Here is a 17525-nt window from a genome sequence, read left to right as displayed (position 1 = left end):
GGGTTCGGTCGAACGCGTAGCTCGGCTTCTGCCTCCGCCCCTGAACATGATATAGAAATCGGTTTAAGAAAAAACTTGTCTTTTATAGTTAATGGTTGTTATATAAAAATATTGCTATAAAGAGGTCTGATTATACATAAAATTACTGAGGAATAAAGAAGGCTCGAGATATATAGAGACAATTTCTCAATCCTCAAAAAAGTGAATTTAAAAATACTCGTTTTTTATATTATTTTCTTGTTAGTCCATTCTAATAAGAACGATATATTTTTATATTTCTTTAATAATAGAGAGAATTATTTTTAATTATAAGTTCAAGTCCAAATCATATAAAAGAATTTATGTCTAATCTTCGCATATGAGAAAATTATATTTGATAGGAATAGATGGATTAGTTTTTAATAACTCATCTTCTCCCTTGAATCGTTTTAATCACTTTCCTACTACAAACTGTTGCAATAATTTTCACTTTATAAAATGCTTAGCCACCAATCTAATATTTAAAGCTATAGTATGTGAAGTTGGTGTTACGGGTTTTGTTACGGATAACCATTTGATATTTGAAGCTCAATCTAATATTTAAAGCTATATAAGCTATAGGTTACGGATTCGCGCCGTAAAAACAATCACGCTTACGTTAGAGTAAGTTATCTACATCACTCCTTAATTGTGACCCTTCCTCGAACCCTGTGTAAATCAAAATATTTTATGCACTGCCCTTTTAATCCAATATATTCAAAACTAACTGACCTAACTAACCTGGATTTGTGCCAAAATAACCTCATACTTCTAATTCTTGATGAAATGACACTCTAAAATAGTATAGAGTTTACTTGCACTATGTTGGATTGATAACTCTAGCACCAAGAGATTTTACTTTATGCCAGCAAATGTTAGGATTTTGTACAAAATTCCCAATTGTTCATGCTACCACAGTAAGGATTTACTAAGAACTTTCAATAGCCAGTTCCTTTAATGACTTCACCACTAACAAATTCTAGACAACATTTCTCTTTACCACCAACCAAAAAGAGAATGATCAACATTAAAATAAATAAATAAATAAATAGAATTTCTTGCAACAAACACAAACACACAAAAAGAGAGAAAAATAGCATTCCCATATTTACATTATGAGAAAAAGTAGGTTTGGGCAAAACATTGGTGTATCAACTATATGAGGGGGGTTTAAGACCTAAACCAAAAAACACGAAAAAAATAATATATTGGTGCAAAACAAAAAATGCAACCATGAAAAAGTAACAAGATCCATCAACTCTTTTAACACTTCCCTATTTCCGTTTAACTTTTTTTTTCTTCCATACTGTGATTTCATGCATTTTCCTTGAACCAAGCAAATTAGATTGGTTTCCCTTTTTGTCTCTCCTGCTTCTGAGGGATTCTTGGACCTGAAAATAAACCAGTAGTTAGTATTAGCTCTAAGGAAATAAGATGACAAAAAGCAAAGGCAAATTTTCATTAATTAGAAAATATGTTCATTTGCCAATGCTTATATACATACCAAGTCCATTAGCCTCAGAAGTCCTCATAATTCTTAGCCTTTTCACACTGTTGACAAACATCCTATAAGACATGAAAATATTAGAAGATATAAGAACTAGAATGGCAAAAACTAGTTGGGTTTTCAGATATATATATTAATTTTATTCTATGCTAGTGATGTACTTCAATTATCCTTTGGCTTTATGTCTACTACTTATTGTCTTTTTATTCAATTTCATTTCTATACTCTCTTTTTCTAGGGTGGGAATGAGGGATGGTTGATGAAAGATGAAGGGGTGATAATTTGCTTTCATGTATTAGGTCCACCAAAAGAAAGGACAGCCCGATGCACATAGCATCCCGCAGATCCGGAAAGGGTCGCACCCCTAGAAGTGTGTGATGTAGATAGCATATCTTAATGCAAGCATTAGTGAGTATTTCCACGGTTCGAAGTTCGAACCCATGAAAACACGAAAACAACTTTACTATTGCTCCAAGGCTCCCCTCCAAGTCCACCTTTTTGGGGGGTAATGAAGACTTAGGCTTTGCTAGTTTTTTCAATGAAGGTGGTGTTCGAACCAGATTAGTCGCAATTGACTAATTCACGGGGTACTTGCTACCTCCCACCAGCACAGTTACCGGGTATTAGGTTTTGCTATTATATCCATGCTTTTTGCAACTATATGGAATACTAAAGTGAATTTACTTACTCCCATGGAACATCTCCAACAAGCATCCAGTCTCCTTCTTTATCCTCATATGTGAGCACAAATTCAGATGATCCATCCAAGAGCTTAAAAGACTTTGTTGTTTGTTCCTTTTCACCACCTATTTACAGAACATAAATCAACAGAACATCAACAGCCATTTCACAATAAAAACATCACTAACATACAATTGACTTGTGTAATCTAATACGTAAAATAGGTTCACAGTTTCTATAAACAAATACCACGCGATGTTAGAGAGCCAATTAAAGTAACAACAAGAGAGTGAACTTTGAAATAGAATCCATACTTTTAGTTGATTTGCAGAACATATCCTCTAAGGTTTCTGCTAAGGATTCATAGCAAGTGTGAGCATTCAAATCCACCTTTCTTCCAATAGGCAAACCATCCATATTCACCTTTACAAAACCAAGATGCCCTTTTTCTTTGATAGAAGTCGCGTCGTCCTTGGCATTTCCATGATTGATTTTCTTCTTTGAATGCTCCTTCTTATCGTTCCCGCCAACTCCCTTGTCTTCTTCAGCATTTAGAACCTTTGATTGATTAACCAAGCTGTTCATTCTGTATGCCCTTATGGGTGGCCATCCCACAACCTGACTGTTTTCAGAAATCAAAATAAATGAATCAATTATACTATATCCATATCAAGAAGCCAAAATTCATGAACTTTGTTATTATTCTAGCTAAAATAAACAAGTCAAAAGAATGGGAAAGAAAAAGGACAGGCTGGCGCACGAAGCAATTCGCGTTCACGCAGGGTCCGGGGAACGGCCGTAGCCCAAGGGGGTGTGATGTGAGCAGAGAGTGACAGATTGCACGGGACGAACCCGTGACCTATATAGGTTACACGGAGACAACTTTAATGTTGCTCCAAGGCTACCTTCAAAAGAATGAAAAAATAAATTATATTTTACCTAACTTGCCATAACTTATCTATTTCCGGAATTCCCTACACCCTATTTATCAAATCTAATAAAGAAATATGAAAGGATAATGTTCTGTACCCAAGTGCAGAAAGTAAAAACCAGATGTGGGCAACCTCAGAAGAAGGGGGGCGGGCATAAGATATAATAGCAAAATGAATGAAATATTTAAATTTTTCCAAAATGGCCCTAAAAGAAGGATTATTATATGGGAGGGAATATAATGATAGATTATCATAATGACAGGGCAACCAAAAACAACTTTTGGTAGATTTTATATTTAAAGGTAATGAGATGAACAAAGTGATACATGCCTTGCTAGTTTCTTAAAATATACTAAACATTCAAGAAATATGTATTCAAAAAATTCTATAAACAAAACAAGTACTAATACTTCACAAAAAAACCAAGATAATTACACCCTTCAAGAGAAACACTTTATTGAATTCTGCTTTACGAACCAACCAAAGACAAGCAAAAACAAATTCAACATACTCAAATGACAAAATACTAGAAACAAAGGGCAACTTACATATATGACCGATCGGGCAAATATAATTACATCGGCTAGCCAAATAAATAAAAATATATATTAATTATGTATAAAATATATATATTATACACTAATATATAAAAATATATATTTTATTGGCTATTATTTTTTGTGCGGGCGAAGGGTAAGGTGTGCATATATGCCAAGTATATCCGTATAATATACTGAATTTTTTGTTGTTGGCCTTTCTGTTACCTACAGTGTAGTTTTCCAAAAAAAAATGAAACTTCACATAAGAACCAAAATCATTCTTTTGAGATAAATAAGTTTTTGAGTAAACTAACCATAACCTCATGGATAAACAGGAAATAAATATAAATCTTTACTAATATTAAAAGAAAGAATTTCATTTTTAGGAAAAATTAAGAAATTATAACCTGGAACCAGTAGGAGGAGATCCAACATCAGTATTAGAACCAACAAAATCAGCAGCTCTTTTAGTACCAGAAGAAACACCACTATTATTAATAATAGATCTCCCTGCAGCTGAAAATCCATTAGGAAAATCTTTAGCAGTTAAAATTCTACCATAATCACCCCATGCTGATTTCTTAGCTTTTGCCACCACCCCACCACCACTGTTTAGACTAAGTCCTAACCCCAACTCAAGCTCTGTTTCTTCCTCAGAACACATGTCCATATTGTAATCTTGTTCCACTTTGGCCATATTTGAACAACCTTTTTCACCAGTGTCAAGTAAACCAAGTGTTGGTTCCATTCAAAAGGGGTTTCAAGATTTTGTGAGTAAGATTTCAAGAAAATGGATTTGAGAGAATAATGAAGAGAATGTATAGTGGTTTATTATGGGGTGGGGGGTGGGGGTGGGGGTGGGGGTGTATGGTGGAGCTAGTGATGATTATGGGACCCATATGTCTGCTAGTGCAACAAGCACTGTCAAAATTCTTCTTCCTCAAGTTTCTTTTATTGCATTCATTTCAATTTCTCGAGCTCATGATTTTTGGTTTTTGGTTTGGCTTGTATTTTGCCATGCTTTTGATATTACTACTTGAAAGTGTTTTTGGGTTGTCCCCTTTGCTTTTGTCCAAATGTTGGAAGCAAATATTAGTATGGGAATCATTTTTTTCTTCTCGAGTTTCGTAAATGTCTAAAATGTCTTTAGAAAGTATAGTATTTTAGTACTACTACTTTTCTTACCTTAAAAAAATATAAGAGGTTTGAAGGAAGAGATAATGTTTTTTTGGTGTAGTTTGGTAGGATAGATAAATAAAAATAATTTTGGAAGAAAAATTTAGTATTATTAAAATTTAGAAAAAATTAATTTTTATTTGATTACTAATCCAGATTAAAAATAGTATAAGGATAATTTTTATCTGTCAAAGATTGGAATAGTAATCACAAGATAAGTTATCCTAAGATAAAGTAATAAAATTGACAATCGTAGAATTAATACAACATACCAAATAGTCAATAAGAAATAATAGCAGAATAATTAATCTCAACATAACTAATCTCATTATATCTAATATCAACATAATTAATCACAATATAACTATGTCTTCAAACCAAACGACCCCTTAATTTTCTGTTTTAACCATTTAGTTTCCGGAATTCAGAAACCACTTGCTTGATTTGTACCTATTTAAAATAATAAACAGTGCTTAATTAGTACGAATTAGTTATACCATAGAAAGTGCATAAATAATGAGTTTGATCTCCTAACTATATTTTATGAATGTAATATCCAATAAATAATACCGCAACAGGGTAGTTTGAAATATTATCACAGGATTTATCATTTAAATCAATCTTGTTGTAAAAAATCAGAAACAATATAAATATGTGTAATTCAATAAAAATAGAAATTTGTTTTACAACATTAAAATGATTGTCCTTTCAACTAATAATTCTCGTGCATATCATTCTCAGTCTCATGCATGCAAAGTAGGACAGCTAATTAGATGAAATGAAAAGAGGCATTTTTACAAAAGTTATTTGTTATTGTATGGAGTATGAAGTAATTTTTCTCGTTTTACTCCACCTTGTTGTGTATTTAGGTCATGGACTAGTAATGTAACTTTAATACATTGATTGATATACGGATGAACAATAATGTAAAAATTGTTATACATTAAATGACAACAATATAAGAAATTTTATTTCATAGTCAATCCCGCATAAAATGATTTCTGCATAAGTAAGTACTGATTTTACTACTGCAGAAAGTAATTTCAAACTCAAAATAATATTTTAAGTTTTATTCCAGAAACCAATTATTGCTATCAAGATTACATGCTAATATAGAGTTTTATGTAACAAACAGAAGTTATATTAGTCATACAAAAATGTATGTTGGGACTTGGGGTTATTTTTTCTCACCAAATGACCATTGCCTTTTTGTTTTCTTGTCGAAAGAGTGTTTAGAAAAAAAAAAAAACAATTGAACAATATTGTTCTTTTGCACGGTGTATGCATCATATGCCATGGTAATTAATTGGGAGAATAACATTGAACGTTAATAAAATTTGATTTGGTTATTGATTAGGTGATACGGCAAAAGTGATCAACTCTATTTTATTTTTAATTAGAAAAGCATATATTATTTTGCACTAAAAAAAGATATAAAAATTAAAAGGAAGTAGAAAAATGGTCTGACTATTTGGAGGGACAAATGAGTTAGAAAGCTCTGTAATTCCTGGCATTATCTTAAGAAAACATGCTCATTAATTGATATTATATTTGACAGAATTTTGTGGTGAATTATACTAATACCTTGTGTCCGACAATTATCATGCGTGAGGTAAATTAAGGGTTGATTAATTATATAAATCTTCTTTAGGATAACAAAGCATCATTTTTGAAGGCCCATTAATGTCTGCCAATGTTGATTTGACATATGATTATTCTTGAATAAAAGCACTTAAGTAACTTTATTAGGTATAATTATTTATACAACTTATAGTACAAGATTATATTGATTTTTCAAGTGACCTTACTTAATTCCATTTTCAACCTTTACATCAAGTATGAATCTTGAAATAGATTCTTCTTTTAGTCTCTTTGTACTAGATGTCCAACCTATTGACTGTCATTGACCAAGAAGAATTGGTACATTCTTACCTTTGAACCAACTTAATTTTAGACAATACACAGGAAGATTTATAATTTAATTTAAATAATAGTTTAGTTAAACTAGCCTTTTTCTTTGACTTATATAATAAATATATATATATATATATATATAAGAAAAATTTTCATTGTATTATATTAGGTTGTGATCATATTTCAAGAACTCAAAACTTAAATCCATTAAATTTAAAATTATATATTTGCCTCTAGATTAGAGAGACCTTCTTACTATCATTATATCTTCGCAAAAACTCTCATTTATTATAGGGCTTGGGACAAGTGAGGCTCGATCGAGCTCCCATCATATCATAGATATGTGTCTCATATATATTGACTGGTTAGGTGTAAATATTCAGAGTGAATGAGTTTTTACTGTGACCGATTATGAGACTCAGGAGGACCTTCTAGGTCATAATTATGGGTTCTATAAAATTTTCTACTTAATCTCCACGTCTACTTATTCCAAAATAAATTCTCTAATATATTAAGCAAGCTTAATGGATTCAAAGAGACATTTGACCTTAATTAAGTGGCCGAATTAGACTTGGCACAAGTTTGTGTAATTAATACTATGTGATTACTAGGGGAGACATGTATCCCTCGCTAAATTGATTAAGGGGTAAGTGCGCACATAGTCATTCTCAGGTATGCTATTTAGGGATTAGCCAGTACTTATTTTGTCCTTAAATTTTAACATAAAAATCTTAAGTTCAAGACAACCCACAATATTTTTGTCCTGAAAAATTAAAATTCAGAATGAACTGGCTAATTCTTAAATAATAGCTCTTTAGAGTGACTACATTGTGCTATTTCTACATGAATTAACGTGAATTAAGCAATTAGGTTTAAAGACTCCTTAAGCATGAAAAACAAAAGCAAAAAAAAAAAAAAAAGAGAGAGAGAGAGAAATGGAATAGAAGGAAAAGAGAGACAAAAGTGTCATAGTCATGATGAAGACTAATGAAGAAAATTTAGAAGACTTTTTAATCACCTAATTAAGAATCTTAATTAAGCACTTGTCATTAGTGAAACAAACAAAGATTTAGAAAATCTTAATAAAGCTTAGGTGTCAGCTTTAGCATGAAAAACGATGGTTAGTGTCTAAAGGTTGTGTCTTTTTACCAGGCAAAAGCATTTGCTTCTCCATACTTTTGCCATCTCTTTTCTTTCTCTAGCCTGTCTAATATTTACAAGACAACCAGCATATACCCTTTTATTATTATTACTATTATTATTTTTATTGCTTTTGTTAAAAGGAAATAGGAATATGATACTATCAATATACTACTATATGTCTATAATCCTAGAAGTCCAAAATTTCAGGGATCGAGCATCCATTTTGGGACCACCATTTAGATAATTTCGTATTTTATGAGGAAACTGAACAAAGTAGACAAACCAACATAATACTAGTGGGCCTATCGAGGGACAAAAAAGAATAAGTACAATAAATAGGTGAATTGTGGCAGTAGCTTTAAGGTGAATTTGTGTAAAATCTGTGCACAAATTATCTAGTTTTTACGTAGAATATGGGGAGACAATCCGTAGACCAAATCCCATGTTCTATTATAATACCTTTGTTTCAATTTATGTGAACTTATTTCTTTTTTGGTCCGTTTTAAAAAGAATGACCCCTTTCTAAATTTGAAAATAATTTTGCTTAAACTTACAATTCTACCCTTAATGAGAAGCTTTTATAACCATACAAATATTCTGGGCCCCTTTTTGAATTGTTTAGGACCACAAAATCAAAAAGTCTTCATTTTTTCTTAAACTCCGTGACTAGTCAAACAGGTTCACATAAATTGGAACGGAGGGAGTATATGTTTTCTATAACAGCAATTCGCTATAACATCCAAAAATATCTGGAACAGACGAGGCTGTTATAAAAAGGTTTGACTGTATTAGTGCTTTTTTCGCGGTCACGAATTCGAACCGTGAAAGCATCACTAATACTTGCATTATGGTAGACTGTGCATATCCAGGGGCGAAGCCACCTTTTGCCAAAGATGGTCAATTGACCATCCTTAATCGAAATATTACGAAAACCTACACTGTATATATAAATAAGATATTAGATTTTAGATGAATATAATATGTACCGAACATTCTTTGTTGAATTTTTTTTATTTCTTTCAAATTTGAACATCATTGAGAAAAATTTCTAGCTTCACCGGTGTCTATATCGGCGTGGGGATGCTGAATGCTAACATAAAAACAAAAGGTAGAAATACATTTCCACAGAAATGTTGGATCTGAAAGGAACAAAACGATCAATGATTGTATTCCATTTCCGAAATAGACCTCATTATACAGTACAAAAAATGGCTTAAAACTTAACTTTTATTACTAACTCTAGCCTATTCTGGATTACTACGGATTTTTTCCTTTGTATTATCAGCAAGAAAGAAAAATGAGTTCTTTTATTACCTTGTGAAAATAATTCACTCTGAATAATAAACTTCTTTAAATCCTACGATGTACTGAATGAAACTGTTTTTTGTGAAAAAATATTTTTGGTTGAAAACGTTTTCTCAAAAACTCTTTTTCTAACAATTTTGCAATTTTTGATTGTTAAAAATTCCTTTACATATAATAATTGTACAAGGCCTTGAGCCCTTGACTCTAGCTAGATAGTGTAAACGTAAATGTTATGGTATAAATATAATTGTACAAGGATATGGTTAGAGACAATGTGTCAATTTATGAAAAGCTACCATAGATTGGTTTCTGTTTCCAAAAATAAATTTGTTTGTTTATCTTAATAAGGCGTTTTATCTAAATACAATAGTTTTTTTAAAAAAAACTCTTTCCAAACCAAATAGGTCCTAAATAGCCAACCATCAACCTTTAGCTCATATTAAGGAGGGATAAAAAAATTATATTTAATTAGAGATTTTTGATTCAAGTTTTAAAAATAATTATTTCATAGCAAGCACTTTCTTTTTAATAAATCTATAATTCAAGTATAGTTCGAATTAGTCATGAGTACCTTATACCAAATGAAGAACAAGAGGAAGTCCAACTTTCAAATTTTGGGCAAGTTAAATATTTGACCGATCTGTCAAAAATAATTATATTAGTTAGTTAAATATATAAAAATATAGTAGTTAATTATGCATAAAATATGTATATTATATATTGATAAATTTATATTTTTTAACTATTGTTTTAGGGAGAGATTATAGTTTTCTATTAATTGGGAGATCTTAGAGAAGTAAAACGAAAATGTGGAAAGAATATTAGTATATAAAAGTAAAACACTTTTTCCTTTTCTTTTAGTACGTACTTTTTTATCGTGGTTGCTAAAGGAAGAAGAAAATGATTGTGATAAACTGAAAATATCGGGAAAGAAAGAGATAGATACGAGAAATTGGTAAATGGATAATCCAAGTAGAATCCAAAAAGGAGAAAGCTTGTCGCATCAGAGGGACAAGCCGACAAAGTGGGGCCCAAAGTCACGTGACTTAGAGCATGTCATATTGCCACGTCATCAGACAGGGAACGCGGCTGACCGGAAGGTTTTGTGGTTATGGGACCTACACTGCTGCAGTTAGCTGATAGTCTGAGACAGCTTAGGACTTGGCACCCATTCGGACCAGCAAAAACATTTGTGGTATGTTTTTTTGTTAGAAATTTATTTTCTAAATTATTTTTAGGTTAAATTTTGGCAAATTAGAATAGCTTTAAAAGGTTTTTTTGGCACTCCACAGAGCTCGCCCGGAGCGGGGCACTATCAAAACTCCTTGAGGCTAACATGCGTGTTGACCCAAGTAAAGGATAGTTTTGAAGATTGACAAAGGAACTCAGGGATGAACCAGGTCCATCACTGGTAGGCATAGACACGGGCAGATTCAAAGCACGTGAGATGCACATGCAGGAGATAAACGAAATCTGGCATAATAATAGATATCTCCTGATCGAAAAGATTGCATAATTGATAAGGAGAAGGACTCCTTACTCAACGAGAACATTATCCAAAATAAGTATGGAGTTAGAAGTTGAGATTAACTAGAACTCTTGCACCAAGGAAGAGTAGCATTAGGACTCTAGTTGCTTTCTACTCTACTAACTCTATAAATCGCAGAAGTTCTCATTCTACAGGTGACGCACAAAAGCAGAAGTTTAACGTGAATTGAGAGCAAAATAGCAAGGCATTTTGCAAGCAGTTCGTGTGTGATTCAAGTGTGCGAACCTGAAGCTACATGAACCAGATAGAACAACCAGCTCCAAGTGTCTGTCTTTTACTCTAGTTCAATTGTAGTAGGTGTTTTCATATTGTACCTTTCAACTTTATCTAGAGGCAATTGTAATAGGTAATCAGAGTATTCAAGTTAGAGTTAACTTGAAGTTGTCGCAATAGTTAGAGGTTGTGTGCCACAACGGGATTAGAGTTAATCCTAGGTTTACAAAAGTATTTTGTAAATACAGTTTTTGGCTCAGTGATTTAGTGAAGAGTTTGGGAAAAATCCTACTGGGAAGTAGGTCAGGATTTTTTCACCTTTTGAGCCAGGTATTTTCCACGTAAAAATCCCTGTGTTCTTTAATTTCTGTATTTATTATTCTGCAACAGTAGGATAAGGAATACATAGAAGAACCAGATCCTTCTATAATTTGTGCACGCGAAAAATTGGACACCATACAAATCACCCCCCTCTTGTGTGGTATTGAAGTTAAAACATCAATTGATATCATAGCAGGTTATCCTTGAAGAGGCTAACACCTTAGGAGAAGATCAAGATAAGTGCACCACCTGGAAACTGGGAAGGGCAATCCACTGCTAGGCCACCACTCTTCAATGGCCAGTACTACTCCTGGTGGAAAAACAGAATGAGAGACCACATCATAGGAGAAGACTATGAGCTATGAGACATTGTCATAGATGGTCCATTGGCTACCATGAAGATAAATGCCGAAGGAGAAGAGGTGCCAAAAACAAGAGCTGACTGCACTGCTGACGACTTGAGGAAATGGGAGAAGAATGCTAAAGCCAAGAAAAGGCTTGTTTGTGGACTCGGTCCAGATGAGTATAGCAGAATTCAAAGTTGTACTACTGCTAAGGAAATTTGGGACACTTTGCAAGTGGCTCATGAAGGAACACCTCAGGTGAAGAGGACAAGAGGAACGTTACTATATTCTCAATATGAGAATTTTGGTATGAAGGAAGGAGAAACCATCCAAGAGATATAGACAAGGTTCACCATACTAATAAATGAACTTAACTCTCATGGAAGGGTTATTCTTAAAGAAGACAAAGTTGAAGATTTTGACAAGGGTTCTGCCAGTCTCATGGGAGAGAAAAATCACTGTTATTCAGGAATCAAAAAATATTGTCACTCTTAGGTTGGATGAGCTAATTGGAAATCTCACTGCTTATGAACTTAGAAGGCAAACCATGAAGATGGATGTACCCAAGAAGGAAAGGAGCCTGACACTCAGAATCACTGAATGTTCTGATCTAAAGGAAGATGAAATGGCTATGATCACAAAGGACTTCAAGAAGTACTTGATGAGAGAAAAAGGTTCTTCGAGAAGTGAAGGCTACAGCAAACCAAGGGTTACTGAAAAACAGACCAATGAGGGCTGCTACAAGTGTGGGAAAACTGATCACCACATCAAAAACTGCCTTCAATGGGAAATTGAATGGAAGAAGGAAAGAGCTGAACGAAGAAACAGAAAGAAGAAACAGGTTCATCCCAAGAAGAACAAAGGATCAACAAAAGCTATGGTTGGTGCTTGGGGAGAAAGCTCAGATGAGGACTCAGATGATGAAGATAAGGATGAACAAGCACTTATGGCAATTGGAGAATCCGATGAGGAATCTGAAGTAAGTATAATCCATCTAAAAGACAAGATTAAGTTTTTGTCTAAAGAAAGGCTATCTGAGTTACTTCTAAATTTCATTGATGAATCTGAGGATATAAATAATGAAAAGAAACAGTTGTCTAAGGAATGTGTGATTTTAAAAGCAAAGTGTAAGAACCTGGAACTTAGAGTTAGTGAGACTGTAAGTGAAAATACTGTACTAAAGAACCAGGTTCATGCATTTGAATCAAATGTCCTAGAACTTAGATCTGAAAACCTAAAACTGAAATTAGGAACAAGTAAGAAGACAGCTGATTGCACACAACTCACTCTAGAAGAAAATGTTGGTAAACTAAAAGATGAGTTTTATAAGAAGGATGAGCAGGTAATAATTTTGACAAAGGATCTAGGCAAGGTCAAGCATGAACTAGACAGAACTTGTAAATGGAATATGTCCTCCGATGCACTTTCATGGCTACAGGAACATCATAGTAGCAATGTAAAAGGACTTGCCTTTGGGAATCTGCCACCTAAATGGAATCCCAAAAGTAAGTACCTTACACTTCCTGAGAACAAGATTTGTACTCACTGTGGTAAGATTGGTCACTATAAAAGTGAATGCACTGCAAAATAAAAGGCTAGTCAAAAGAATAAAAAGTTTGTTCAAGGGAAAATGGGCTCCCAAGTTGGGCTAAAAAGAATTTGATTCATCCTTTTGCCTATAGAAAGGGACCCAAACTAGTTTGGGTTCCTAAGACTAACCCCTGGTTTCCTTTTGCAGGCCCAAGTGAAGGGGAGCAGCCAAATATGGTACATGGATAGTGGCTGCTCAAAGCACATGACAGGAAGCAAGGAACAATTCCTTTCACTTGAAGACCTCAAAAGAGATAATGTCTCCTTTGGAAATGAGAAGAAAGGTGAGATCATTGGGGTTGGCAAGGTAGGTAAGACTGACTCTCACTCGATTGAGAATGTCTATTTAATAGACGGCCTAAAATACAGTCTAATTAGTGTATCACAACTGTGTGATAGAGGTAACTTGGTAGCATTCACCTCTAATAAATGCTTTGTGATTAATCTTATCACTGACAAGATTATTTTGCAGGGAAAAAGAGTGAACAATATATATATTGTAGATCTGTCCACACTGTCAGAAAATGAATTCACTTGCTTAAGTGTGTTGGATAACGATCCCCTCCTTTGGCACAAGAGACTTGGACATGCAAGTCTGAGTCAACTCAACAAATTAGTCTCCAAGGACTTGGTGATAGGACTGCCAAACATCAAGTTTAAGAAAGATAAAGTTTGTGAGGCTTGTGTAAGGGGGAAGCAGGTAAGATCCTCTTTTAAATGTAAGAAAGTGGTAAGTACCACCAGAATGATGGAACTGGTTCATATGTATCTTTGTGGTCCAATGAGAATATTAAGCAGAGGTGGTAAAAGATACGTGACGGTGCTTGTTGATGATTACTCTAAGTTTACTTGGACATTATTTTTAACATCTAAAGATGAAGCATTTGACATGTTCACTTCTTTTGTTAGAAAAACTAAGAAACAACTAGGTAATCAACTTGCATCAATTAGGTCCGATCATGGCATTGAATTTGAAAATGTTAAATTTGCTGAATTTTGTGATGAGCATGGCATAGATCATAATTTTTCTGCTCCTAGGACTCCACAGCAAAATGGAGTAGTTGAAAGAAAGAATAGGACACTTGAAGATATGGCTAGGATTATGCTTCTTTCTAGTAAATTGCCCCATAGCTTCTGGGCAGAAACTGTAAATACTGCATGCTACATCATAAATAGGTGCATGACTAGACCTCTTGTTGAGAAAACTCCCTACGAGTTACTTAAAGGGATAAAACCAAATATATCTCATCTTAGGACATTTGGATGCAAGTGCTTTGTGCACAACAATGGTAAAGACTCCCTAGGCAAGTTTGATCCTAGAAGTGATGAGGGAGTATTCTTGGGATATTCTTCACATAGTAAAGCTTATAAGGTCTATAACAAAAGAACTATGTGTGTAGAAGAAAGTGTTCATGTGGTTTTTGATAAAACTAACATTCTTTATGAGAGACAGGAACATGATGATGAAGCAATTGGGCTGGTGAGAAACTTAAATGAAATCACAGCCCAGACTAAAGCAGCATTAGAAGAAGGAACATGTGATGGAATAGGTCCTTCTACCTAGGGCAACCTGACAGGGGGAATAGAACAAAGAGGAAATGATCCCCAAACCTCAATGGAACCTGTCCATGAACTTGCTCCACAACAACAAAACACTAAAGGAATATCAAGGGGAAATCGGTTGGTTGTGAAACCTTACAAGTATCAAAGTTCTCATCCCATTGAGAACATAATTACTGATCCAACCTCTGGAATCAAAACCAGATCTTCATTAAAGAATCTTTGTGCTTTTGATACTTTCTTATCTCTTATTGAACCTAAAAATATTGTTGAGGCTTTGCAGGATGCAGACTGTGTAAATGCAATGCAGGATGAACTCAACCAATTTGAAAGGAGTCAAGTTTGGTATCTGGTTCCAAGACCATTGGACAGATCAGTAATTGGCACAAAATGGGTCTTCAGAAACAAACTTGATGAAGATGGAACTGTTACAAGGAACAAGGCAAGATTGGTGGTTCAAGGATATAGCTAGGAGGAGAGCATAGACTATGATCTATGATGAAACCTTTGCTCCAGTTGCAAGGTTGGAAGCAATAAGACTCTTTATAGCCTTTGCTGCTTACATGGAATTCACCCTCTACCAGATGGATGTCAAGAATGCCTTCCTCAATGGCTATCTAAAAGAAGAAGTGTTTGTCAAGCAACCTACGGGGTTTGAAAGCAAGGAGAGTCCTGATCATGTGTACAAACTTGACAAAGCACTTTATGGGCTCAAGCAGGCGCCAAGAGCATGGTATGAAAGATTATCAAAATTTTTGCTTGAGCATGACTACAAGAGAGGTAAAATTGACAATACTTTATTCTTGAAAGAAAAAGGTAAAAATCTCTTGATAGTTCAGATATATGTTGATGATATAATCTTTGGAGCAACTACTGATAAGTTAAGTAAAGAATTTGCTAAACTAATGGGGAGTGAATTTTAAATGAGCATGATGGGTGAGCTTAATTTCTTTTTAGGCTTACAAATTAAACAAAATCCAAATGGAACTATGATCCATCAGCAGAAGTATGTAAAAGAGTTGCTTAAAAGTTTTAAAATTGAAGATTCCAAAGAAATTGACACTCTTATTACAACAACTACAAAGTTGGATATAGATGAGCCTCGTTCATATGTCGATCAGAAGTTGTATAGGGGAATGATTGGCTCATTGTTGTATCTCACTGCTAGTAGACCTGACATTGTCTTCAGTGTAGGCCTTTGTGCAAGATTTCAGGCAAATCCAAAGGAGTCTCACTTGACTGCTGTCAAGAGAATTTTGAGATATCTAAAAGGCACCATTGATCTTTGTCTTTGGTATCCAAAAGGTAGTAATTTCAATCTTGTGGGATATGCTGATGCTGATTATGCAGGTTTTTTTGTGGATAGAAAGAGCACCTCAGGTATGGCACACTTTCTTGGCTCATGTCTTGTGTCTTGGGCCACCAAAAGGCAAAATTCAGTGGCCTTATCTACTACTGAAGTTGAGTATGTTGTTGTTGCTTCATGTTGTGCTCAATTGTTGTGGATCAAACATCAATTAATGGACTTTGGAATTGATGTTGGTTGTATCCCTATTTTTGGTGATAACACTAGTGCAATTAGTATGACCAAGAACCTGGTTCATCATAAGAGAACTAAGCACATAGATGTTAGGCATCACTTTTGAGGGATAACTATGAAAAAGAGTTGATCACTGTGGAATTTTGTGCTACTGACAAGCAAATAGCTGACATCTTCACAAAAGCCCTAAGTAGAGATCACTTTGAAAGGAACATGTTAGAATTAGGGATGATTAAGATCACCTAAAAGGATTAGTTCAGAATTCACAATGAAAAAAAAATGAAAAAAAATGATTTTTTTTTGTTGGTTTTGGTTAGAAAAATTGAAAATGTGTATATAATAAGATTAACTTTTGCTCAGGCTCATACTTTCAATAGTATACTCTTGTGCTATGTGTTAAAATGACTCATTAATCTCTAATGATATTTTCTATATTTTGGCAAATTTAGACTTACAAAAGAGAAATATCAGTGAAAATCCTGTTTCATCAAGATAATACAATATATTTTCTACACTCTGTATAATTTAAAATAATAATATTTGGATCATGAGCAGAGTCTTAATTAATTCCAAACTCCTTTTGGACTTATCCGTTACAAGAGAACCAGTTCTATTCAAAAGAGTCCCAACCGAATTGAAGTACCTAGATTCTAAGGATATACTCCAAAGTCTTTTCAAAACTGAACTTCAGTTTGATTAGACTTCCACACCCACTATCATCCCTTCCACCACCCCAACCTCTAAGAAAAGAGTAAAGATGCTTGCTCGCAAGGTTGTTGCGGGGAGAGAACAAATTTGGAGAATAGGTCTGTACTAGTAGGGTCTAAAGCAGGTGTTGAAACTACAAAGTCTGGAGAAATTTGTGGTAAAAATGAAAAAGAAAAAGAAAAAGAGAGCGAAGGTGTTCGAAGTGCTGTGAAGGGAAAGGGTAAAAGAGTGGTTGATTCTTCACCCACTCCTGTGAGTTTAACCAAAGACACAGGTGCAATGGTTGTTTGGGGAGAAAAATCTGCTGGAGTAGAGGAGAGTGTAAAGAAAACAGGGGGAAGTGGGTCTGGCGAAGCCGCTGAGGGGTTGGTTCAACTTGAAAAAAATATAGATGAACATGTTTCATCTGAACAAGAAACCCTCGCAGACCTACTGAAGAGAGTGACTGAAAGTTGTAATCCAAAGAAGAAAGGGAGGTTAGTACA

At 34.1% G+C, this 17525-nt stretch overlaps 1 protein-coding gene across 1 annotated transcript; it reads right to left on the bottom strand.

Annotated features, from left to right (window-relative positions):
• Positions 1–1102: 1102 nt before the first annotated feature.
• Positions 1103–4481, bottom strand: LOC104094772 (auxin-responsive protein IAA13-like). The gene is made up of 5 exons (XM_009600769.4): positions 4085–4481; positions 2521–2828; positions 2214–2331; positions 1523–1584; positions 1103–1409 (listed from the first exon to the last, which is right to left on the bottom strand). The coding sequence occupies exons 1-5, from the start codon at positions 4423–4425 to the stop codon at positions 1360–1362; spliced, it is 879 nt and encodes a 292-aa protein (XP_009599064.1). The 5' UTR covers positions 4426–4481; the 3' UTR covers positions 1103–1359.
• Between the last annotated feature and the right edge of the window lie 13044 nt (positions 4482–17525).

The sequence above is a fragment of the Nicotiana tomentosiformis genome, chromosome 9 (assembly GCF_000390325.3).
Source record: "Nicotiana tomentosiformis chromosome 9, ASM39032v3, whole genome shotgun sequence".
NCBI classification, from domain to species: Eukaryota; Viridiplantae; Streptophyta; class Magnoliopsida; order Solanales; family Solanaceae; genus Nicotiana; species Nicotiana tomentosiformis.
Note: the sequence above shows the minus strand (reverse complement) of the source record. Positions and strands in the feature narration are given on the sequence as shown.